The sequence below is a fragment of the Scyliorhinus torazame genome, chromosome 8 (genome assembly GCF_047496885.1).
Source record: "Scyliorhinus torazame isolate Kashiwa2021f chromosome 8, sScyTor2.1, whole genome shotgun sequence".
Lineage (NCBI taxonomy): Eukaryota > Metazoa > Chordata > Chondrichthyes > Carcharhiniformes > Scyliorhinidae > Scyliorhinus > Scyliorhinus torazame.
Genome location: NC_092714.1, coordinates 56,820,699 through 56,846,758, shown reverse-complemented (window position 1 = coordinate 56,846,758; position 26,060 = coordinate 56,820,699). Strand labels below are relative to the sequence as shown.

Below are 26,060 nucleotides of genomic sequence, written 5' to 3'. Positions count from 1 at the left end.
CATGCCCAAAACATGTGGACATGGTTTGCAGGGCTGCCCTTGCACCTTATACAACTGTCTTCTACCCCAAAAACTTGATCATTCTCGCTGCTGTCATGTGTGCCCGGTGGACCACCTTAAATTGAATTAGACTGAGCCTGGCACATGATGAGGAGGAATTAACCCTGCCCAGGACCTCTGCCCACAGACCCGCTTCCAACTCCTCACCTAGCTCCTCCTCCCACTTGCCCTTGAGCTCCTCCACCGGGGTTTCCTCTGCCTCCTGTAGTTCCTAGTAGATATCTGACACCTTCCCCTCCCCCACCCATGTGCCGGAGACCACCCTGTCCTGTATCCTCAGTGGCGGCATCTTCAGAAAGGCCACTACCTGTTTTTTCAGGAAGGCTCGTACTTGCAGATATTTAAAGGCGTTTCCTGGCGGCAGTTTAATTTGTCCTCTCGCGCCTTCAAACTGGGAAAGCTTCAGTCTATGAACAGATCTCCCATCCTTCTGATGCCTGCCCTCTGCCAGCTCTGGAACCCACCTCGATCCTACCCGGGACAAACCTGTGGTTGTTACACATCGGGGTCCAGACCGACGCTCCCTCCACCTTCTTGTACCTCCTCCACTGTCCCCAGATCCGCAGTGTCGCCACCACCACCAGACTTGTGGAGTAACGGGTTGGCGAGAATGGCAAAGGAGCCGTTATCAAAGCTCCCAGCACTGAGTCCAATTTTGTACATGTCTGGATGTCACTGACAAGGTGACTAAGAAATTCAGTGCCAAGATGATCCCTTGAGGAATCTGCTTTAGTAAAGGGAATCAACTCAATGCATCTGCATTAGAGATTTGGGTGCCAGACCTGTGCAGGAAGGTGTAGTTGTAGGCTGCTAGCATTAAGGCTCATCGCTGCACACTGGCGGAGGCAATTGTGGGTACTGGTAGTCCTCTCTCAGAAGACCCAGTAGTGGCTTATGGTTGGTATTATGAAGAATCGCTGAGCATAGACACGTTGGTGGAACTTTGTAACACCCCAGATGACGGCCAGTCCCCCCCGTTTCAAGTTGGATGTAACTGCGCTCCGATTCTGATAGGGTTCTCGAGACAAAGGCATGTGGCTGTTCCAATTCATCCTCCATCTTACAGGATAGAGCGGCCCTTATCCTGTATGGCCATGCATTGCATATGAGTGCAATTGGCTTCCCTAGGTTGAAATGAATTAAGAGGTTTGAAGATTGCGGAGCTTGTTTTACAAGACGGAAAGCGTCCTTTTGCTGCCCCTTCCATTGCCAATGTTGCTCTTTCCTTAGTAACTGGTTGAAATACCCTCAATTACAACTCGAGAGAGATGATTGGTAATACAAAGGCTTTAATTAGCAGAGAACCAGACAGCTGCTGAGAAGTGTGCTCACTGCACGCTGCCCACTGAACATTACCTTATATACGGCTCCCTGGGGGGGCGGAGCCAGAGGCGGAGTCCCCCAGGGTTCCAAGCCCGGTCTTAAAGGGATCATTACATTAAGGGTACAGTTATCATTCATCACAGCCATGCATTGCATGTGAGTACAATTGGCTTCCCTAGGTTGAAATGAACTAAGAGGTTTGAAGATTGCAGAGCTTGTTTTACAAGACGGAAAGTGACCTATTGCTGCCCCTTTCATTGCCAATGTTGCTCTTTCCTTAGTAACTGGTAAGGTGTAGCCAACGTCATGGCCAGGTTTGGAATGAACCTGCCATAATAGTTCACCACTCTCAGGAAAGATTTCAGCTCGGCTACATTCCTGGGTGCTGGGACATCTTGTATGGCTTTCTCTTTCTCTTGGAACCCCAAGTAAGTGACTTCTGTAGCCTGGAAGGCACATTTCTCACATTTTCAGAGGGACTCCCGCATCTCTGAACCTCTTTAGTACCTCCTCCAAACATTTTAAAAAATATATTTTTTATTCTCCTCCTTTTTCACATTTTCTCCCAAATTTACACCCACCAACAATAAACATTAATCAGTGACAAATATGTCAATCCCCATACCAAAAACAACAATCCCATCCTCCCACCAAACCTCAAACATTAGTCCGCATGTTCACACAAACAAATGACAAAAAGGAATTAGAGATCACCCATAGTCACCATTAACACACACAGCCCCCCTCCCCCCAACCCTCCCACCCACCCGCCCCAACTAATGTTCGATGTTATCCAGTTCTTGAAAGTGCATAATGAATAATGCCCATGAATTGTAGAACCCCTCCATCCTTCCCCTCAGTTCAAACTTAACCTTCTCAAGAGTCAAGAATTCCAACAGGTCCCCCCGCCACGCCAGGGCACAGGGTGGAGAGGTTGCTCTCCAACCTACCAGGATCCGCCTTCGGGCGATCAACGAGTTGAAGGCTACAACATCTGCCTCCGCACCCGTTTCCAACCCTGGCTGGTCCGACGCTCCGAAAATGGCCTCCTGGGAGCCCAGGTCCAGTTTCACGTACACCACTTTAGAAATTACCCGAAAAACCTCCTTCCAGTAATCCTCCAGCTCTGGACAGGACCAAAACATATGAACGTGATTAACGGGACCCCCCCCCCCCCCCCCCCCCCCCCCCGCAAAGTTCACACACATCTTCTACTCCTTCAAAGAATCGGCTCATCCTCGCCTTCGTGAGGTGTGCTCTGTATACCACCTTCAGCTGTATCAGCCCCAACCTCGCACACGAGGTGGAGGAATTCACTCTCCGGAGCACCTCACACCAGAACCCCGCCTCCATATCCTCTCCCAACTCTTCCTCCCATTTTACCCCCTTCTCCTGTCCCCCTGTCGTCAGCACCTCCTCCAGCAATGTGGAGGCCAGCTTCACCGGGAAGCTCTGTATCTCCTTTCTGGCAAAATCGCGAACCTGCATGGATCTAAACATTTCCCCCTGCTCCAGCCCATACTTCGCTTCCAGCTCCTTCAATCCAGCTCCTTCAATCCTGCAAACCGACCCCTAAGAAACAAATCTTTTAGTGTCTTAATCCCCTTCTCCTCCCATTTTGAAAATTTCCATCCCTCTTCCCTGGCTCAAATCTGTGGTTCCCCCGAATCGGCATTTCCCTTGACCCTGCCCCCAACCCGAAGTGTTGGCAAAACTGCCTCCAAATTCTCAATGAAGCTATTATTACCGGACTCCCTGAGTATTTCCCCGGGGCCATCGGGAGCGGCGCTGTTGCTAGTGCTTTCAATCCCGACCCCCTGCACAAACTCGCCTCCGTTCTGACCCAATGGGAATCAACCCCTCTGACCCCGCTCCGTACCTTCTCCACATTCGCCGCCCAGTAGGAATGTATCTGGTTCGGAAGACCTGCCTGCCTTCCCCTCTTTCTAACTCTGGCCACCTTCCCTTCCCATTGAACGGAGTGATCCTTCCCTCAATCGCTCTGAAAAAAGCCTTTGGCAGGAAAATCGGCAGGCATTGAAAAATAAACAGAAATCGCGGCAAAACGTTCATTTTAACCGCCTGTACCCGACCCGCCAGTGACAGAGGGAGACCATCCCACCTTGCCAGATCAGCTTTCACTCTCCCCACCAAACTAGAAATTTTGTACCTGCGGAGCCCCCCCTCCCCCCCCCACCCCACTCCTGGGAAACCTGCACCCCCAGGTACCTAAAGTGAGTCCCTGCCCTACGGAATGGAAGCCCCCCCACTCCTGCCCCCACCCCCGGCCGAGCCACCACAAAATACTCACTCTTGTCTCGATTTAGTTTGTACCCCAAGAAAGACCAAACACTCGAAGCAGCTCCAATATTCCCCCTATCGACACACTCGGTTCCGACACATATAACAGCAAGCTATTGGCATATAAGGACAGCCTATGCTCTCTCCCCCCCCGCACTATTCCTTTCCATACCCCTGAACTTCTTAATGCAATGGATAACGGCTCAATCGCGAGTGCAAACAGCAGGGAGGACATAGGACATCCCTGCCTAGTCCCACGGTGGAGAGAATAGTATCTCGAGCTGATGTTGTTTGTGCGGACACTCGCCCTCTGCTCCTTATATAGTAGCTTTACCCATTTCACAAATCTTGGTCCAATCCCAAACCGCTCCAGAACTGCCATCAAGTACCCCTGTTTAGCACAGGGCCGAATCGCTGGCTTTGAAAGCAGACCAAGGCAGGCCAGCAGCACGGTTCAATTCCCGTACCAGCCTCCCCGAACAGGCGCTGGAATGTGGCGACTAGGGGCTTTTCACAGTAACTTCATTTGAAGCCTACCTGTGACAATAAGCGATTTTCATTTCATTTTCATTTCATTCTACCCGGTCGAACGCCTTCTCAGCGTCCAGTGCCACAACCACCTCTGTTTCCTTCCCCTCCGCCGGTGCCATAACGATGTTCAATACCCTCCTGATGTTCGAAAAGAGCTGCCTCCCTCTCACGAACCCCGCCTGATCTTCACCTATCACCTTCGGGAGGCACTCCTCCAGCCGACCCGCCAGTACCTTCGCCAATACTTTTGCGTCCACATTCAGAAGTGATATGGGCCTATACAACCCACACTCCATCGGATCCTTATCTTTTTTTAGTAACAGGGAAATCAATGCCTGCCCCAAAGTTTGTGGCAACACCCCCTTCCCTATCGCCTCTTCAAACATCCCCACCATCAGGAGTGCCAGCTTATCCTTGAATTTTTTATAATATTCCACAGGAAACCCATCCGGCCCTGCCACCTTCCCAGACTGCATCCTCCCAATCGCATCTTTTATCTCCTGCTCCACTATTACTCCTTCTAATGTAGCCCTGTCCCCCTCCCCTAACCTCGGGTACTCCAACCCATCTAGAAATTCCTGCATCTCCCAGGTCTCCCCCTGACCTGTACAGCCTCTCAGAAAATTCCTCAAAGACCTTGTTAATCATATCCGGAGCCAGCACCAACTTCCATGCCGTATCCCTCAGCTGAACAATTTCCCTTACCGCCGCCTCCCTCCAGAGCTGACCTGCCTTATCTCCATGTTCATAAACTGTACCCCTTGCCCATCTCAGTTGGCGCACTGCCTTCCTGGTAGATAGTCGGTCAAAGCTCGCCTGTAGTTCCTTCCTCTTTTCCAACTTCGCTGGGTCCCCATCTTCTGCATAACTCAGATCTACCTCCAACATCTCATCTATTACCCTCTGCCGCTCCAACCTCTCCTCTTTGTCCACCTTGGCCTTAAACAAAATTACCTCACCTCTCACCACCGCTTTGGAGCCTCCCAGAAAACTGCCTTCAACACCTCACCCGTACAGTTGAAACCAACATATTCCTCAATTACCTTTTCACTTTTGTCACAGAACCTTTGGTCCCCCAAAAGTCCCACATCTGGGGCGAAATTCTCCGGAAACGGCGCGATGTCCGCCGACTGGCGCCCAAAACGGCGCAAATCAGACGGGCATCGCGCCGCCCCAAAGGTGCGGAATGCTCCGCATCTTTGGGGGCCGAGCCCCAACATTGAGGGGCTAGGTCGGCGCTGGACGAATTTCCGCCCCGCCAGCTGGCGGAAAAGGCCTTTGGTGCCCCGCAAGCTGGCGCGGAAATGACATCTCCGGGCGGCGCATGCTCGGGAGCGTCAGCGGCCGCTGACAGCTTCCCACGCATGCGCAGTGGAGGGAGTCTCTTCTGCCTCCGCCAAGGTGGAGACCGTGGCGGAGGTGGAAGGGAAAGAGTGCCCCCACGGCACAGGCCCGCCCACGGATCGGTGGGCCCCGATCGCGGGCCAGGCCACCGTGGGGGCACCCCCCGGGACCAGATCGCCCCGCGCCCCCCCCAGGACCCCGGAGCCCGCCCGCTCCGCCTTGTCCCGCCGGTAAGGTAGGTGGTTTAATTTACGCCGGTGGGACAGGCATTTTAGCGGCGGGACTTCGGCCCATCCGGGCCGGAGAATCACGCGGGGGGGCCCGCCAACCGGCGCGGCGCGATTCCCGCCCCCGCCGAATCTCTGGTGCCGGAGACTTCGGCAACCAGCGGGGGCGGGTTCACACCAGCCCCCGGCGATTCTCCGACCCGGCGGGGGGTCGGAGAATCTCGCCCCTAATTTCCACACCGGCCTCTGCGCTACACCCTTCTCCAATATCATTTCCACCCAATGCGGAGCATGATCTGATACTGCAATTGCCGAGTATTCCGACCCCTTAACCCCAGCCAGCAAAACCTTCTCCACCATGAAAAAGTCGATCCACGAGTATACCTTATGGACTGCTGAGAAAAACGAGTACTCCTGTTCCCTCGGGTGCAGAAACCTCTAAGGATCCACCCCTCCTATTTCCACCATTAGCCCAGGCAACGCCTTCGCACCCCCCGATGGGACCAGCGAGCGTGGCCATGACCTGTCCAACCTTGGCTCCTTCAAGTTCCAGTCCCCCCCATTATCAGTTCGTATGTGTCCAAGTCCCGCGGGGATGGCCCCAAACACTTTCCCCAAATCCCACATCGTCCAATTGGGACCGTATACACTTAACAGCACCACTAATCTCCCCTCCAGCGCCCCTGTCACAATCACATATCTAACCCCCTGATTTGCCACCACCTTCTCCATCTGGAAGGGTACTCTTTTGCTGACCATTACTGCTACCCCTCGAACCCTTCCGTCAAATCCAGAGTGAAACACCTGACTAACCCAGCCCTTTTTAAGTCTCACCTGGTCCTTCACCCTCAGGTGAGTCTCCTGCAGCATTGCTACATCGGCTTTCAAACTTTTAAGATGCGCAAGCACCCTTGACCTCTTGACCGGACCTCCTAACCCCCTCACGTTCCACGTGACTATCCTAACTGGGGTCTCTCACCCCCCCACCCTTCTTATCCACCATCATCATACCACCAGGCCCTGCTCCATGAGCCTGACCCTCCCCTATCCATTATTAACATTGAACCCCTTCCCCCCCCTCCCAAAACCTCCCCCTAAATTTCTTCTCGAAAAAACATCTTGCAGCATCAATCCCTTCCCGCCCCCCTCACTCGCCTCGTAGGCCCATCGAAACTTGCTAACCAGGCTCCAATGTCCACAGCCCTCCCTTCACCTCACCTCTGTTCACTAGCCAACTTTAATTAGCTAGCGCGGGTGGCTCCCCCCCACCAAGGTATACCGTCCCCTCCCACCCAGTCCCAGAGAAAGAAAAACAAAAACAATCCAACCCATACCATTCACTAAAATAAGATATAACCGTCGCAACACAGAATGCCAATTAACTCAACCAATAACCTGAACTCTGCAACAATGTGAAGTGAAGTAAATTACAATACTTGTCAGTTAAAAGAAAATTATAGCATTTATACATTTTCCAGCTCCCCAATCACAGTCACTCTTCCAGCTCCGCTCCTCACATCTGTCCCAAGCCTTCTGCCCTCACGAATGCCTCAGCCGCCTCCACTGTCTCAAAATAAAAGTCTTTGGCATCAGCTTCGCCGTGTATACCAAACCAAATCGCACCTCCTTGTTGTACAGTGTCGCCTTCACTCGCCCGAACGCCGCTTGTCTTTTTGCCAACTCCACCGTCAAGTCCTGGTAGATCCGAACTCCAGCATCATCCCACTGCACCTCGCGCTTCTGCTTCGCCCAGCTTAACACCTTCTCCTTCGCCCAGCTTAACACCTTCTCCTTCATGCAGTACTTATGGAAGCAGATAATTACTGCTCTTGGCGGCTCATTCACTTTGGGCTTCGGCCTTAATGACTGATGAGCTCGGTCCAGCTCGTACGGGGGGGGGGGGGGTTCCCACCCACCCCCATTAACTCCGCCACATTCGTAGCAAAGTACTCTGTTGGCCTTGGGCCCTCTGTCCCTTTGGGCAAGCCCACAATTCTCAGATTGTGCCACCTCGAGTGGTTCTCCAAGTTCTCGAGCTTTGCTCGGAGTCCTCTGTTGACCTCCACCACCCTCCGCAGCTCGTCCCCCATCGAGGTGAACTGGTCGCTGTGCTGCGACACGGCCTCCTCCACTTCCTTTATCTTCTCGCCCTGCTCTCTCACCTCGGCCGATGTCTTTGCCACAGCTACCCTCACCGGGGCAATTGCCTCCTCCACCAATGACTTCAATGCGACCGCCATCTCCTTCCTCAAAGCCTCCATGTGCCTCGCAAACTGCTTTTCTAGCTCCACCGCCATCAGCTCGGTCATCTTCTCCACTGTAAGTAGTGCGGCCCCGCCATGCGGTCCGGCATCCGCCATCTTGTCAGCGCTTTTGCTGGTTCTCTCATTCAACGGCGAGCCCCCATTTCCTCCCTTCTTCTAAGCTGCTTTTCGCAACCTTTAACGACTTATTATTTTTCTTTTTTTTTCACCCTTCTTTCCTTCTTCAATCTTTTTTTTATAGAAAAACAAAAAATTCTTCCCTCAAAAAAAGAGAAAAAAAAACTTTCACAAAGTTTCTTTAAAACTTCTTTCTCTTCTTTTTTGTATTCCTCCAGAATTCCCCTGGGATCGGACTTCAGTCTTCTTACAACATTCTAGGCGGGAGCCACCCGATGTGGGACATCTCACCTACATCGCGCCTGGCTTCGGGCCTGCCGCCTCGACCTCCATTTGGCTCCGCCCCCTCTGGTTCGACCACCGCGCGCGCTGGGCCCGACGCCTTCGCACCAGCCGCCCGACACCTGCGCAGGGTTCCTCGCCGGTTTTCAAACCGGCCCCGCTTGACGCCTGGGACAGCCCCAAAGGCCGACAATAATCGGGGGGGGAGAACGAAGAATCGGGGAAACCCCCGAAAGCGCCGCAAATAGTGGCCACCGGCGGGAGCTCCTCTCGATGCAGCCGACCCGCTCGCAAACGCCACCAGAAGTCCAGTACCTCCTCAAACATGACGTGCTCTTCATTTGTGACTCCAGTGAATAAAACATTGACTAGGTAGACTTTTGGATACCCTGAAGAAGGTTTTCCATTATACACTGGAAATTAGCGCAGTCCGAGGAAATGCCAAAATGTAGCCTTATGTACTGAAATAGGCCCTTATCTTATTGATCATGGCAAACATTTGGGAGCCCTCATCTAGTTCTAACTGCAGGCACGTGTGGCTAAGATCTAGCTTGGAGCAGGTGAGGCCTCCTGCCAGCATGGTGTAGAGGCCTGCAATTTAGAGGATCAGATATATATCCACCTGGGCAGCCTGACTCATTGTGAGTTTATAGTTCCCGCATATTCTTATTGATCGGTCTGGCTTCATCCCGGGACTGTGGGGGCTGCCTACCCAGAAAATTGCACTGGTTTAATTATTCCCAGTTCCTCGAATCGCTTTAGCTCAGCTTTGACCTTATGATGCAGGGTGTCAGAGACTGGTCTGGCCCTAAAGAAACTTTGGTGTCGAGTCTGGACCAACTTAGATTTTAGCCTTTGTACCCTTGATCCAACCTAACTCATTCAGGAACACATCCTCGTACCTTCGTATGCCTTGAAAACTATTATGTAAGACTTTAAAGATTTCCTGCCAATTTAGTTTAATTTGCTGCAACCAGTCTCTTTCTATCAGGCTTGGTCTGTGCCCCTCTATTGCAACCAAAGGCAGCAGGGCTCCTGTTTCTGTGTAAATTGCTGGCGTACTGGTGTTCCCAAGAATATTTAGGGTTTCCTCCGTATAGAATCATATAATCATCGAATTTACAGCGCAGAAGGAGGTCATTTGAACTATTGAGTCGGCTCCTGGAAAGAGCATCCTACTTAAGCCCACAACTCCACCCTATCCATATGACCCAGTAACCCCACCTAACCTTTTTGGACACTAAGGGCAATTTAGCATGGCCAATCCACCTAACCTGCACATCTTTGGACTGTGGGAGGAAACCGGAGCACCCAGAGGAAACTCATGAAGACACGGGGAGAACATGCAGACTCCGCACAGACAGGTAGACAGTTTGGCGGCCGTGCTACCCAAATGCAGGGTTTGAGCCCGTTCTCGAATGTAATCAAACGTCTGTTCCCCCACAATTGTAACCCCGGTATTGACTTCCAACTTCAAGAGTCTTCCATTCATTTGTAGAATAATTTTGATTGGGGTTGTCATATTTACTTTGATGAAATTTAGATGGTACATTTCATGCTCCTCCTCGGAGCTCTTCTTCACTTGGGTCAGTGGTGTCATAAATTGCTACGGCTGCAGTTTAAATTTGCTTTGGTGCGCTCTGCCTCGCACAGCAAAAATCCTGAATATGGCCTGTTTGGTATAGCTAAGACGCACAAACACGTAGCAATGGCAAGCTTCCTGGGAGTAATCTTCCTCCACATCAAAAACAATCCACCTCTGTCTTCGGCTAACGACCCATTCTTTTCCCGGTTCTGTCACTTTGATCCAGTCCAGAGGACCATGTCTGGTTCTCTACTACGCCTGTTGATCTCGCCACATGACTTGCGCCCATGCTGTCCCACAGCTGAGTCACGTCCCCTTCTGACACACTTTAGAGCCCAGATATGCCTTTTTCAGCACACTCCATCGCTGAGCTATCTCGATCGCATTGTCTCACGTGATTTTTGTTTCAGCCAGGAGGTTTTTGGGGATGTTTATTCCACAAGCTAGGTGGTCATGCACCATATACTTGAACGCTGCAACAAACTCACAATGCTCAGCCATCTGGTGGAGCCTGGCTTCGAAGGCGCAGATGGACTCTTCTGGGTCCCTAACAACAGGATTGAATTTACACCGTTGTAGGATGATCGAGGGCCTGAATTTAAAATATTCCTTGACTAATGTAACTAACTGGTCAAAAGCTTTTGAGTCGGGAGCCTCTGTGGACGTAAGATTTTGACCCCCTGGTCGAATGGATCTAACTGTCCGATCACTTTTTGGGTGCTACTATCACAGTCTCTGATTCTTGTTTGTCTTTGGAGGTTTCTTTCTTCACCCTCTGTTAAAGACTAACAACTGAACCGTTTACCTTGTTGCCAATGTGGTAGCTTGAGACAATACACTGGAGACTTCCAGTAACAATAGAAAGGGGTTTATTAACAGCAGGCAAAGGTAACTATATACAGACTGTCATGCGAGTGTCCCTTTAAGAAAGGTTTAGCCTCTTATCTTGTAACGTGTAGCACATTGGGCTGTGGCTGTGAGGTGAGAGGGGGGTTTCGGTTGGACTGTTTTGGTCAGCAGAAGGAGAAAGAAGTGTTTTTTCCCTGTCTTTCTACGTTTTCATTTTAAAAGCTGTTCCAGTAAAAACATTTGGTTCTGGCTAACTGCCTTGGGAACTTTAAAGATATAGTTTGCTTTCCGGAAGGAGTTTGAATCTGCTGGATCAGAATCTCAGGGAATGGACCAGTTCCATTCAAGTGAGAATGCAGTGTGTGGGGCCACGCCCTTGATAAGGGGTTTTGGTTGATTGGATTGTGTTATTAAATTGGAACTGTTAAGGGGGGATTCATTAAGTATTATATACATAGATTACTGTAGCTGTGTGGTGCTTAATGTTTGTAATTGATACATTTTTTTGCTGTGTTTATAGATATATATGTGTTAAGTACATTCTTAGAATAAACCTTGTTTTGATTAAATTGTCTAGGAAGTCGAATGAATCACACCTGCAGCAAAGGCTTTTGTGTTCATCCTAGCCAAGTTCATAGTTATCGGTCAGGTGAACATCATAATACAATTTGAAGTTTCTAAACCCTGGCCCATAACACAGATACAGAGCAATGCTGAATAGGTCTTCAGCATTGCCCGGGCCCCTGCTCCGAGGTCCCCACGCTTTATCTTTGTTGGTTGGGATTTTCTCGCTCCCACAAAATTTGTACTAAGCCGGTCATGTGGACCACAAAATCCGCCCCCTTAAAGTGGCTGCACCATGCCTTGCTGTTCCTGAAATATATTGACGACCTAAACCTTGGTGTTCAGGGCACTATTTCAAAGTTTGGAGATTACACAAAATTCAGACGCATTATGAACTGTGAGGAGGATAATGTAGAACCTCAAAAGGATATAGGTACGTTGGTAGAATAGGGGACAGGAAGCTCAATAGAGTCATGGAGTCATAGATGTTTACAGCATGGAAACAGGCCCTTTGGCCCAGCTTGTCCATGCCACCCAGTTTCTATCACTAAGCTAGTCCCACTTGCCCGTGTTTGGCCCATATCCCTTGATACCCATCCTGCTCACGTAACTGTCTAACTGTTTTTTAAAGGAACAAATTGTACCCGCCTCTACAACTGCCTCTGGTAGCTCGTTCCAGATGTTCACCACCCTCTGTGTGAAGAAATTTTCCCTCCGGTCTCTTTTGTATCTCTCTCCTCTCACCTTGAACCTTTGCCCTCTAGTTCTAGACTCCTCTACCTTTGGAAAAGATGTTGACTATCTACCTTATCTATGCCCCTCATTATTTTATAGACCTCTATATAATCACCCCTAAGCCTCCTTCGCTCTAGGGAAAAAAGTCCCAGCCTATCCAGCCTCTCCTTATAGCTCAGACCATCAAGTCCTGATAGCATCCTCGTAAATCTCTTCTGCACTCTTTCTAGTTTAACAATATCCGCCCAAAAAAGGGTGACCAGAACTGAACACAGTATTCCATGTGTGGTCTTACTAATGACTTGTACAACTTCAACAAGACGCCCCAACTTCTGTATTCAATTACAACTTCAACAAGACGTCCCAACACCTGTATTCAATGCAGAGAATTGTGAAGTAATTCATTTTGGTAGAAAGAACAATATAAAATAAGGGTACAATTTGAAAAGAAGGTGCAGGAGCACAGGGACTTGGGTGGTATATATGTGCATAAACCATTGAAGGTGGCAGGACAGGTTGAGAGTGCGGTTAATAAAGAATACAGTTGACGAGATCTTCCAGCTGTTTACGCCAGCATGATCTTCCAGAAGATCTGATGGGGTCAGGTATGGCTTTGTCAAAGGGATGGGATTATGGGAGACTTTTAAAACAAGAGGTGTAGATATTCAAGGAAGGGGGGTTTCAGAAAGTAGGGCTGGGTCAAGCAAACGCCAGTAATGGAGTGGAGATGGAACGTGAAGATGGTCAAAGTCAGAATACTGGAAGACATTGATGGGGAGTAAGCGGGAAGGAGGTTGCCACGATGGGTGGGACAAGCTCTTAAGACATTTGTTGGTGGTATTAGGATTATAAATTCATAATTGTGAGCATGGGAAGGGGGGAGGGCAATGTAGTCGAAGAAGTATCAGAGATGAGTGAGTGAGGCATAGTGGGTGAGATCTTCCAGTTGTTCATGCTGGCGAATCCTCCCAGTCCTGCCGATGGCATATCCCTGCCATGGGTTTCCCAGCGGCATTGGGTAGATTCAATGGGAAATCCCATTGGCAACGACGCGGTGTTCTGGCCAACGGCAAGCTGCCTCCCCTAGCTGAGAAACATGCCAGAGAATCTCGCCCAGTATGTCAGGTTATGATAGCTGAGTTTCAGGACAGAGGAGGTCGGAAGGCCATTGCGAATTCTGTTTTAAAAATGATGCAATGGAAGTGTGTGGCCGGAATTGGATAGGCAGAGGGAGGAGTCGGTGATGTTGTCAAAATTTAAGTAAATAGTATTGGTCATGAATACTATTTGTACAATTGCAACATTAGAAAATCATACTTCTAATTCTGGTTTTTGGTTTCTTCATTGTTGCACAGATCTTTGACCAGCTCTACAGTGAAAGATGCAATGTAGATACCAAAATTCCTTTTCAGTTGTTTTAGTTCTGTGATAATGTACAAAATCCTTTTGCAGGGGAGGTGCGGTGGTGCAGTGGTTAGCACTGCTGTCTCACGGCACTGAGGACCCGGTTCGATCCCAGCCCCAGCTCACTGTCCATGTGGAGTTTGCACATTCTCCCCGTGTCTGTGTGGGCCTCACCCCCACAACCCAAAGATGTGCAGCGTAGGTGAATTGGCCACGCTAAATTGCCCTTAATTGGAATTTTAAAAAAAATCCTTTTGCAGGAAACACATTTTGCATGCCGTCTTTAGCTTGTAATTGAATTACAACAGTGTGAGTGAAACTAATTTATTTCTTGTATATTGTTTTATATTACAATCATAGATAATGAAAGTCCTCCTATATGTTTGGAATTTCTAAAATAAGAACTATGACCAATGTTATGGTATCTTTAACAAGTAATAAATAAGTTGACATTTATTTTTGTCATTTATGTCTGTTAATTTCAGAGTCTGCGAACACTTTGTTTCTTTCCCAGTTTCCTTTGTATCTACTGGCAATGGCATGTTTCTGTCGTTCAAATCCCTCCGAGTGCGTGGAATCAAAGAAATAAATGGTTACTTTGAAGCAATTCCAAAAGAAAGTAAGCTTTGCCACATGTCTGCACTGTAGTTCTGATTTATTTTATTTTGAGCTCTGACCACTTTATCTAGTTCATAGTGACATTAATCAACAACAGAAAATTAACCCTCGTTTAACACATATAACTTAATTCATGGTACATCTCTAGTGATTTCCATTTAATCATTTACAGTTCTATAATACACCTTGCTTCCAAGTTCATGTTTCTTATCAATACAGTTAGTTATTTATGAAACAAGGTTGTGAAAATTCTACAAGGTAAACTGATTATGAATGTACTAATCCAGTTTCACGTAATTTGACCTGAACAGCTTATATTAGCCATTGTCTGCCATTTGTGCAAGTTTGCGAAATGCTGTTTGCTGATCCATGTGCAAAACCTTTCAAACTGGATTTAAATTAATTTTAACGTAGCTACCCAGTAGGAGTGAGAGAGATGGGAAAGAACCAAGAACAAGAGGTTGAGACACAAGAATTCATGTTTATTAATAATGGGCTTTTATCTATTCCTGAAAAGTGTGCCCTGTTTAAATCTGTGCAAATTCAGCTCTGAAAGCCTGGGCAGCCGATTGGAGCAAAAGTAAAGATTATGGGCACGAAGGGCAGCACGGTGGCGCAGTGGGTTAGCCCTGCTGCCTCACAGCACCGAGGTCCCAGGTTCGATCCCGGCTCTGGGTCACTGTTCGTGTGGAGTTTGCACATTTTCCCCATGTTTGCGTGGGTTTCGCCCCCACAACCCAAAGATGTACAGGGTAGGTGGATTGGCCATGCTAAATTGCCCCTTAATTGGAAAAAAATGAATTGGGTACACTAAATTTATTTTAAAAAAAAAGATTATGGGCACGATCTAACGGCTGTGACGAGGCCAGTAAATCTCATGAGAGGCCCCTTCGAGATTTACGAAGCTTACTACACCTCACGAGATCTAATTTTCATATTTAAGTGTGCAGTTAAGCTCACTTAAATAAGTTTACACCAGAGTTACCCAAGGCGCGGGATCTAACAGTCTCGCCTCGGAGACCCCAACAGGGCGCTGTTTAGCAGAGGTTTCCACAAACGTGGACCAGGTGTACCGGCACTTTGGAGGGGTCTCCCAGGTGATCAGGAGCCCCTGGGTAGTCGGGCTCTGGGCAGGCAGGTACCCTGACACCCCGATGCATCCAGATACCATGGCACCGTCAGCTCAGCATTGTGGCATGCCACCTGGGCACCCTGGCAGTGCCACCTGGGTGCCACCCTGACCATGCCAGGTGCTCAAGTAACACTGCCAGGCTGGCAGGGGAACTTCCAGGGTGCCAGGCTCACAATGCCAAGGTGACAAGGTGGCATCTTGGCCATGATGGGGATTGGTCCTGGGGGTGCCCTGCCCTTATGAGTTAGAGTGCAGGGGACTCAATGACCGCCTAATTAGTGAGTTGGAGTATTGGGCGGGTGAGGTGGGTGGTCTAAAAATGGCACCCTGATCTCTTCCTGCACTGTCGAACTGAACTCGGTAATGCAGGAAATGAGCCTAAGTGTGGCCTCAGTGGGGCATTCTCTCGGAGGCCCAAAAATGAGGCAGAGTCCCGTTTAATAGTGGGGTAGTTCTTGGCACTGCAAGTGGCGGGAATAACCCGGCTAAATGCGCCCAAAACGGGACTCTGTTTCATTTCCGTTCAATTGCGCCCTACAATTTCCATTATTTGCCAGTGGGCGCAATAGGAAATTGAAATGTGAAACTGGGGAATTCAGGGTAGATCCTCTAACATTCTCAATAAGTTATGTTATTTAGTCAAGAGAAAAGCTCTTTATGCAAATTCAAATATTTTGAGGTTGACATCAGATTTGCTTGGTTTCTGATCACTAAAACAGTTCCCACTGTCAGGTTTGTCCTGAGATAACTAATGCTGCTGATGAACTCAGGACACATGTAATTCTGTTTTAACTCATGGATTTTCCTGCTATTTCATCACTTATCCCAGGACTAATTTGGAAGAGGGTGACAGAGGAAAACCAGGTCTATGAGAACAAAATCCTGCTTATACGCTTCAATGCTATTCGCTATATGGACTAAGCTTATTTACAGGGTCTACAGAAGTGTTTATGAGACATATCAGAATACATATACCAGTTGATTTTCTTATTTTTTATTCTTTCCGCTCTGTGGTACGAGTGATTTCCAGACAGAATGAACAGAATTTTGTTGAGTACACTGGTTGGGGAACCATTTTGTCCTGCCACAGGTCCAGTGTTTTAGTCCAAACTGGTATTTACCTGCACAACTTCAGGCCTTACACTTCATCAAATCCCCAGTAGAGTGGAAAGCTTGCCCCTGAGAATTGCCAACAAGTCAGAACCCAGCTCTGCTCTCCAGCATTAACAGCGCCTCTGGGAGTGGTGACTGCTGCCTGTAATACAGAGGCCTTCAGCAGGGGAATCACTGGCTCTCTGGAGATAGGTGAGTTGGGCAGGGATGAGATCACAGGTGATGAGGGAGGTAAGGGGGTTAGATAGAAGGGGGTGCGTGCCTTTCACTGATCCCGCCTTCCCAATGTGGGTACTTTTATTGGCTGCCAGGTGCCTGTGAGCAAAGGGCCTTCCTAGTAGACTACTGGCAAAAGCAATGGGTTTTTCTGGGAGCCTAGGTGTGTTGCGGCAGGGGAGGGGTGGGTGTGGTGGAAACAGGAGACATAGAACATTACAGCGCAGTACAGGCCCTTCGGCCCTCGATGTTGCGCCGACCTGTGAAACCACTCTAAAGCCCATCTACACTATTCCCTTATCGTCCATATGTCTATCCAATGACCATTTGAATGCCCTTTGTGTTGGCGAGTCCACTACTGTTGCAGGCAGGGCATTCCACGCCCTTACTACTCTCTGAGTAAAGAACCTACCTCTGACATCTGTCTGATATCTATCTCCCCTCAATTTAAAGCTATGTCCCCTCATGCTAGACATCACCATCCGAAGAAAAAGGCTCTCACTGTCCACCCTATCCAATCCTCTGATCATCTTGTATGCCTCAATTAAGTCACCTCTTAACCTTCTTCTCTCTAACGAAAACAGCCTCAAGTCCCTCAGCCTTTCCTCATAAGATCTTCCCTCCATATCAACATTCTGGTAAATCTCCTCTGCACCCTTTCCAATGCTTCCACATCCTTCCTATAATGCGGCGACCAGAATTGCACGCAATACTCCAAATGCGGCCGCACCAGAGTTTTGTACAGCTGCAACATGACCTCATGGCTCCGAAACTCAATCCCTCTACCAATAAAAGCTAACACACCGTATGCCTTCTGAACAACCCTCTCAAGCTGGGTGGCAACTTTCAGGGATCTATGTACGTGGACACCGAGATCTCTCTGCTCATCCACACTGCCAAGAATCTTACCATTAGCCCAGTACTCTGTCTTCCTGTTATTCCTTCCAAAATGAATCACCTCACACTTTTTTGCATTAAACTCCATTTGCCACCTCTCAGCCCAGCACTGCAGCTTATCTATGTCCCTCTGTAACTTGTAACATCCTTCCGCACTGTCCACAACTCCACCGACTTTAGTGTCATCTGCAAATTTACTCACCCATCCTTCTACGCCCTCCTCCAGGCCATTTACAAAAATGACAAACAGCAGTGGCCCCAAAACAGATTCTTGTGGTACACCACTAGTAACTGGACTCCAGTCTGAACATTTCCCATCAACCACCACCCTTTGTCTTCTTCCAGCTAGCCAATTTCTGATCCAAACTGCTAAATCACCCTGAATCCCATGCCTCCGTATTTTCTGCAGCAGCCTACCATGGGAGCCTTATCAAACGCTTTACTGAAACCCATATACACCACATCAACTGCTTTACCCTCATCCACCTGTTTGGTCACCTTCTCAAAGAACTCAATAAGGTTTGTGAGGTACGACCTACCCTTCACAAAACCGTGTTGACTATCTCTAATCAAATTATTCCTTTCCAGATGATTATACATCCTATCTCTTATAAACACCTGTGCTAATCCAGCTAAATGCTTGAGCCATCTTGGTGAGCTCAAGAATAATTGGTTTTACATAATGAGTCGTATTACCTTCTTGCTGCCAGCATGTTTCCTACAACAGGGCTCTTCAGGCCACTCACTAAATGCAGGACGCTTTCCTGTCCAATCCAGCCAGCTCACCCTCCATCTTGTCTGCTTCTTTAAATTCCACTGTGGTGAATGTATAATTACTGATAATTCACCAGTGCACTGTGTTATGTTATTAACCCTGTGGGCTCTACCTATAAGCCATTGTGTGGCTTCACCCACAGGGGATATGTTGGGGCATGTACGGGCTCCGCCCATGGCTCCACCCCCTTTACAGGAAGTATAAGAGCTGCTGATCTGCGGGGCTGCCTTAGTACTGAGCCTGCCTGTTGTACCGGTCACAGGCAGGCTCAGTACTAAGCTGATTAAAACCACGGTTTACTTCTCCACGTATCTTCGAGTGAATTGATGGTCGCATCATCCACCCAGTGCTTCTTCCAAATAAATGGGTGATGCAGACCAGTGAGAGCGCTGTGGTGCCTCTTTTAGGGCCCCTAACAGGACAATGACAGGCCTTCCCTGGGATCAAGTACCCCATTGCAGAGTCCTTCCCACTGAGAGTAGCCAATCAATCAAATGCCAGAATCGCTATTGGATAGCAGTGCCACTGGTGAGGCGATGACTTTTGCCAGTCACCTACCCGAGGTCGAGGATCAAAATTGGATCCCAGACCACAGGTGAGTGATGCTTGGTTGCCAATCGAAGGTGGGTTGCCAGTGGGAGAGGTTTAGCAGCACAGTGCTGCTCCCTCATTCCTTATTTATTTATATATTTATTTAAAAAATAAATTTAGAGTACCCAATTATTATTTTTTTCCAATTAAGGGGCAATTTAGCGTGGCCAGTCCACCTAACCTGCACATCTTTGGGTTGTGGGGGTGAAACCCACGCAGACATGGGGAGAATGTGCAAAACTCCAGACGGACAGTGACCCAGGGTCGGGATTCGAACCCAAGTCCTCAGCGCCGCAGTCCCAGTGCTAACCACTGCACCACATGCCACCCCAGCTGATCCCCCTTTCCTTATACAGTGCCCCTTGATTAGGCAGCAAGTGCCATTGAACGAGAGAGCCCCTGCACAGGTTTACTTGCTATGTTCCCCACATGGGTTAATATCAGTAGTGGTGGGACGATGCCCATAGTGGGCATGAATAGTGATGAGGCGGGAAGACCATCCACAGGATTTCCCATCACAAACTGAACTAGGGCTGAAGTGGGAAAGTGACAGGGTCCCTACCTGCCACCTTCCTGCTTGATTAAATGCCCCTGCCATCAAATTTGTCTCAGGCTGGCATTAAAGTCCACCCCAAGATTTGACCAGATCCTAGTTACACCTCAGTATACTACTGGGAGAGGTGAAGTGGGTAGGGGAAGTGATGCATCATTGGGGATATCAGAGGTGAACTAGTTAATTAGCAGCTGATTTTCTGCTGTGCCAGATTTTATTTTGCATTGACCTGGAAGATATTGCCATGATTTTGAATGCAAATCAAATAAAAGGAACAATGAGGTTGGGAAACAAATCTTTAAAAAGAGATTCAAATATAATTCTGTGAACTTCAGAGGAAAGGAACTCGGCTGCTACGAAAAGTTCACAGCTGATTCACGACCAGGCCATATTGCACTGCTAATGTAGAATGCTACCAGGACTTGATGGTCTGAGTTATAAGGAGAGGCTGGATAGGCTGGGACTTCTTTCCCTGGAGCTTAGGAGCTTAGGGGTGATCTTATAGATGTCGATAAAATAATGAGGCACATAGATAAGGTAGATAGTCAACATGTTTTCCCAAAGGTAGAGGAGTCTAGAACTAGCGAGCATCGGGCTGGGTGGGTATAGAGAGATATGGGCCAAATCCAGGCAAGTGGGACTAGCTTAGTGATAGAAACTGGGCGGCATGAACAAGTGGGGCCGAAGGGCCTGTTTCCATGCTGTAAACATTTGTGACTCTATAATGTAGACTAATTTCACCCCTCATTTTTCCAGTAAACTGAGACTTTGTCTGCCTGTTCAGGTGGACATAAATGGGCCACAGTGCGAAGTGAAAAAGGCCCTAGCCAACATTCTTCTGTCTGTCAACAACACTTTAAAAACAAAAAAAAATTAACTAACAGCTATGAATAATCCTGTAAAGCTGCTTGAGCAATCTTGGTCTGAAATCAAATTGCCTGGCCACCAAGATGAGACTTTTCATGGGAACTCAACTAAAATGTGGGAGGCAGATAATATGAAATAAAAAAGCTTAAATTGATTATGATGTGGAGATGCCGGCGTTGGACTGGGGTGAGCACAGTAAGAAGTCTTACAACACCAGGTTAAAGTCCAACAGGTTTGTTTCGATGTCACTAGCTTTTGGAGCGCTGCTCCTTCCTCAGGTGAATTGATTGTTTGTTTTATTTATGTTTGCTTAGAACGTGAAAACACCATAATTTCAACGGATGGGGCGAGATTGGAAGGAAATATCAGCAGTCCATATTACCCAAGCTATTACCCTCTAAAATGTAGTCGGACCTGGACATTTAAGGTATTACATGGTTGAATCCATATCTGGAAAATTTGCAATGTTGGCACAAATTAACTTGCTGGTTTGTCAATACATATAAGTATTCTGCTTAATTTGATGTAAAGTACCATCTATGCGTCACATAATTAATATTCTCTTCAAGCTTTTATTAATATAGGTAGTCATGCTGTAAAAGTTACTACATTAAAATATCGGGAATTTGAACTTTTGTTCGTCTTTTAACTGTAACAACAATTTTGAGATTGTCTTGCAACTATAGGGAATGCTTCAGATGAAGTGCAGCATTCCACCTTCGAACATTGTTGAAATAGAAATCATACAGGGATATCAATGGTAGCCATGGAGAAAGTCATAATTTGCAGCAATATACCTTATAAAGATTATACATGTGTAAAACATTACTTCAAATGACATTCTCTGATACTATGGGTGCAAAATGGACCCTAACATAAGAGTAATAGAGCTACCCAGGCATTAGGAGATATCCTAGGCAACTAAAATAATCATATGCAAAAATAATGATTTTATATTTTAGATGTTCAGTTTGTCTTTTATCTATACTACTTATTATTTAATCTTTTTCATTCACTATCCTCAATTTTCTCTTAACTTAAGTTCATTTTTGAGTAATTCTAACGCAGTGTTCTTTATTCTGCATCAATTTTCCCTTTTTAAAACAGAAATTCCAAATGTTTTCTTTATTTTTCATTCATGGTTTCCCAGATCCTACTAACCAAGAAGAGGTTTGCTAAGATGTTAACGGGTGGAATCTTCCTCTCCCAACAGTGGTGGGATTCATGGCAGGCAGGGGTGCCAGATTTGGCATGAGTCAAAAAATCAGTTTCCTGACATTGGGAAATTAGTTTGGAAGCGTGTTATCCTGCCTTTCGTAGTGGGTTAAAGGCGAATTGAGTGACCCGCTGATCGACATTGGGAACTAAGTCATGAGAGGGAGTGGAAGGCACACAGTGGGGGTGGAAGGCTGGTGGTGGGGGTTGGATGGAAGGGTGGGTTGGAGTGCTTTGGAAGGTGGGGCCTGTGGCGCGACAGTGGAATCCTGGGGTCCTGGGGAGAACTCAGGATACTGGTGGTAAGAGCAGTCAAAGGGGGAAGTGGGATATGGAAGAGCGGGGAGGGTCAGGAAGTGTTTTTTGTGGATGTAGGTATCATTAAGAGGGTCCTGGAGAGGTACGAGAAAGGTGGAATGGTTAGCAGGAGTGGGCAGTGTCAGCATGGACATGGACATGGCAATGGGTATCGTCTCTGAGAGGAGGAAAGGCATGATGCAATGGATGGTGATAGGTTTAAAGATGATAGAGGGGAGAGTAGAGGTCCCATTGGGTGGGTCAATGGTGATGGGGAAGTTGGTGGGTGACAGGGGGAGGGTAATGACCATTATTGGTAGGAGACATGCACTATCTCTGGAACTGGTCTCCGAGGCAGACACCACCCTTAACATGGAGATTTTGATGTGCTCACATGTTGAAGCTACAATGTCAGACATAATGCAGGCAGACTCCTTCATCTCCTACCTCAGTCAGTTGACAGCCTTTGACAGCTCTGCCTGATGTCTCCTGAATCTCTCTTTGTATCTTCAACATATGTCACAGGCTTGTCATCTGGCCTGCACCTATTTGCAGGGGCCTGGTCTCCTGCAGTCCTCCGATGTGTCAAGACCTTGGCTCTCACCATCTCTTTTGCTGTGGACATGTGTCCATGAAATGGCCACCAGAGAGTGACCCCGAGCTGACTCTAGAACTACGACTCACTGATGTGTGTGTCTCTGTGATAGTGGAAGATGCAGGTGAGCATTGTGATGGCTCCACACATGAGAAGCATCTTCTTCCTCCTCTACATGGCATGGGGACTGGGGTTTTGTTCTGTCGAAGAGGATGGCCTTCCCCCAATCCTGGTGGTACCTGGAATGGAAAACAGAAAGAATGAGTAACTGCCTAGGCTGGCTCAAACATTCCACACATCTCTTACAGTCATTGTCTGGATGTTGTCTCTCTATAATGGATGTTTCCTCTCTTGGTTGTTATCATAGAGTTATCATAGAATTTACAGTGCAGAAGGAGGCCATTCGGCCCATCGAGTCTGCACCGGCTCCTGGAAAGAGCACCCTACCCAAGGTCAACACCTCCACCCTATCCCCATAACCCAATAACCCCACCCAACCCAACACTAAGGGCAATTTTGGACACTAAGGGCAATTTATCATGGTCAATCCACCTAACCTGCACATCTTTGGACTGTGGGAGGAAACCGGAGCACCCGGAGGAAACCCACGCACACACGGGGAGGATGTGCAGACTCCGCACAGACAGTGACCCAAGCCGGAATCGAACCTGGGACCCTGGAGCTGTGAAGCAATTGTGCCATCCACAATGCTACCGTGCTGTTGGGGGAGGCAGACCTTGCCTTCAGTGCAGGTGTGGTCTGCGTCCTTCCTGCCGACTCTGCAGCCTGCTGCTCAAATTGGGTAAGATTCCTCAGCTCTGGGGTTTCACCTCTCATCTTTTCCTCCTCCCTCCTGCTGTGGGCTATCTTCTCCTGCAGAAAGACAGATAGATTGAGTGTGAACACTGTATGAAAGAGCAGAGGCTGGTAATTCTGTGGCGAGTAACTCGCCTCCTGATTCCCCAGAACCGTACACCATTTACAAGGCATGAATCAGGCATGTGATTGAATACTATCCTCTTGCTTGGATGAGTGCAGCTCCAACAACACACAAGAAGCTCGACACCACCCAGGACAAAGCAACTCGCTTGACTGCTCCACCATCCACCACCTTCAACATTCACCTCACTCCACACCAATGCACTGCGGCAGCAGTGTGCAAGATATGCACTCCGACAACTCACCAAGACTCCCTTGAATGCTCCTTCCAAACCTGTGATTTCTACCACCTGGAAGGACAGGAACAGCACATACCATCACCTGCAGGTTTCTCTCCAAGCCACACACCATCCTGACTTGGAACTGCACTGCTGTCCCTTCACTGTTCTTGGAAGTTTCTTTCTAACAGCACACACTACATGGATTGCAGCCTTTCAAGAAGGCAGCTCACTGTCACCTTCTCAAGGGAAATTAGGGATGGAGAGTAATTGCTGGCCAAGCCAGTGGCATCCCATGCCCATGAAAGAATACAAAACAATCTGTGCTAATGTCCCTTCTGCTGACATAGAACATAGAACATAGAACGATACAGCGCAGTACAGGCCCTTCGGCCCACGATGTTGCACCGACATGGGAAGTCAAAAAAACAAAAGCCATCTAACCTACACTATGCCATTATCATCCATATGCTTATCCAATAAACTTTTAAATGCCCTCAATGTTGGCGAGTTCACTACTGTTGCAGGTAGGGCATTCCACGGCCTCACCACTCTTTGCGTAAAGAACCTACCTCTGACCTCTGTCCTATATCTATTACCCCTCAGTTTAAGGCTATGTCCCCTCGTGCTAGCCATTTCCATCCACGGGAGAAGGCTCTCACTGTCCACCCTATCTAACCCCCTGATCATTTTGTATGCCTCTATTAAGTCTCCTCTTAACCTTCTTCTCTCTAACGAAAACAATCTCAAGTCCATCAGCCTTTCCTCATAGGATTCTCCCTCCATACCAGGCAACATCCTGGTAAATCTCCTCTGCACCCGCTCAAAAGCTTCCACGTCCTTCCTATAATGAGGTGACCAGAACTGTACGCAATACTCCAAATGCGGCCGTACCAGAGTTTTGTACAGCTGCAACATGACCTCATGACTCCGGAACTCAATCCCTCTACCAATAAAGGCCAACACTCCATAGGCCTTCTTCACAACCCTATCAACCTGGTTGGCAACTTTCAGGGATCTATGTACATGGACACCGAGATCCCTCTGCTCATCCACACTCCCAAGAACTTTACCATTAGCCAAATATTCTGCATTCCTGTTATTCCTTCCAAAGTGGAACTTCTCTACATTAAACTCCATTTGCCACCTCTCAGCCCAGCTCTGCAGCTTATCTACGTCCCTCTGTAACCTGCAACATCCTTCCGCACTGTCGACAACACCACCGACTTTAGTGTCGTCTGCAAATTTACTCACCCACCCTTCTGCGCCCTCCTCTAGGTCATTTATAAAAATGACAAACAGCAACGGCCCCAGAACAGATCCTTGTGGTACGCCACTTGTAACTGAACTCCATTCTGAACATTTCCCATCAACCACCACCCTCTGTCTTCTTTCAGCTAGCCAATTTCTGATCCACAGCTCTAAATCACCCTCAATCCCCAGCCTCTGTATTTTCTGCAATAGCCTACCGTGGGGAACCTTATCAAACGCTTTACTGAAATCCATATACACCACATCAACTGCTCTACCCTCGTCTACCTGCTCAGTCACCTTCTCAAAGAACTCGATAAGGTTTGTGAGGCATGACCTACCCTTCACAAAGCCATGCTGACTATCCCTGATCATATTATTACTATCTAGATGATTATAAATCTTGTCTCTTATAATCCCCTCCAAGACTTTACCCACAACAGACGTGAGGCTCACCGGTCTGTAGTTGCTGGGGTTGTCTCTACTCCCCTTTTTGAACAAAGGAACCACATTTCCTATCCTCCAGTTCTCTGGCACTATTCCTGTAGCCAATGATGACATAAAAATAAAAGCCAAAGGCTCAGCAATCTCTTCCCTGGCTTCCCAGAGAATCCGAGGATAAATCCCAACAGGCCCCGGGGACTTATCTATTTTCAGCCTGTCCAGAATTGCCAACACCTCTTCCCTACGTACCTCAATGCCATCTATTCTAATAGCCTGGGTCTCAGCATTCTCCTCCACAACATTATCTTTTTCCTGAGTGAATACTGACGAAAAATATTCATTTAGTATCGCGCCTATCTCTTTAGACTCCACACACAACTTCCCATCCCTGTCCTTGACTGGCCCTACTCTTACCCTAGTCATTCTTTTATTCCTGACATACCTATAGAAAGCTTTTGGGTTTTCCTTGATCCTACCTGCCAAATACTTCTCATGTCCCCTCCTTGCTCGTCTTAGATCTCTCTTTAGATCCTTCCTCGCTACCTTGTAACTATCAAGCGCCCCAACTGAAACTTCACACCTCATCTTCACATAGGCCTTCTTCCTCTTAACAAGAGATTCCACTTCTTTGGTAAACCACGGTTCCCTCGCTCTACGCCTTCCTCCCTGCCTGACCGGCACGTACTTATCAAGAACACGCAGTAGCTGTTCCTTGAACAAGCTCCACATATCCAGTGTGCCCAACACTTGCAG

At 48.0% G+C, this 26,060-nt stretch overlaps 1 protein-coding gene across 1 annotated transcript in view; it reads left to right on the top strand.

The window, feature by feature from the left end:
• The window catches only part of tmprss7 (transmembrane serine protease 7), a 155,507-nt gene that overhangs the window by 38,487 nt on the left and 90,960 nt on the right, over nucleotides 1-26,060 (top strand). The window contains exons 9-10 of the mRNA XM_072515515.1: nucleotides 14,072-14,205; nucleotides 20,663-20,775. Of these exons, the coding sequence (XP_072371616.1) occupies nucleotides 14,072-14,205; nucleotides 20,663-20,775 (247 nt within the window). The remainder of the gene's footprint in view (nucleotides 1-14,071; nucleotides 14,206-20,662; nucleotides 20,776-26,060) is intronic.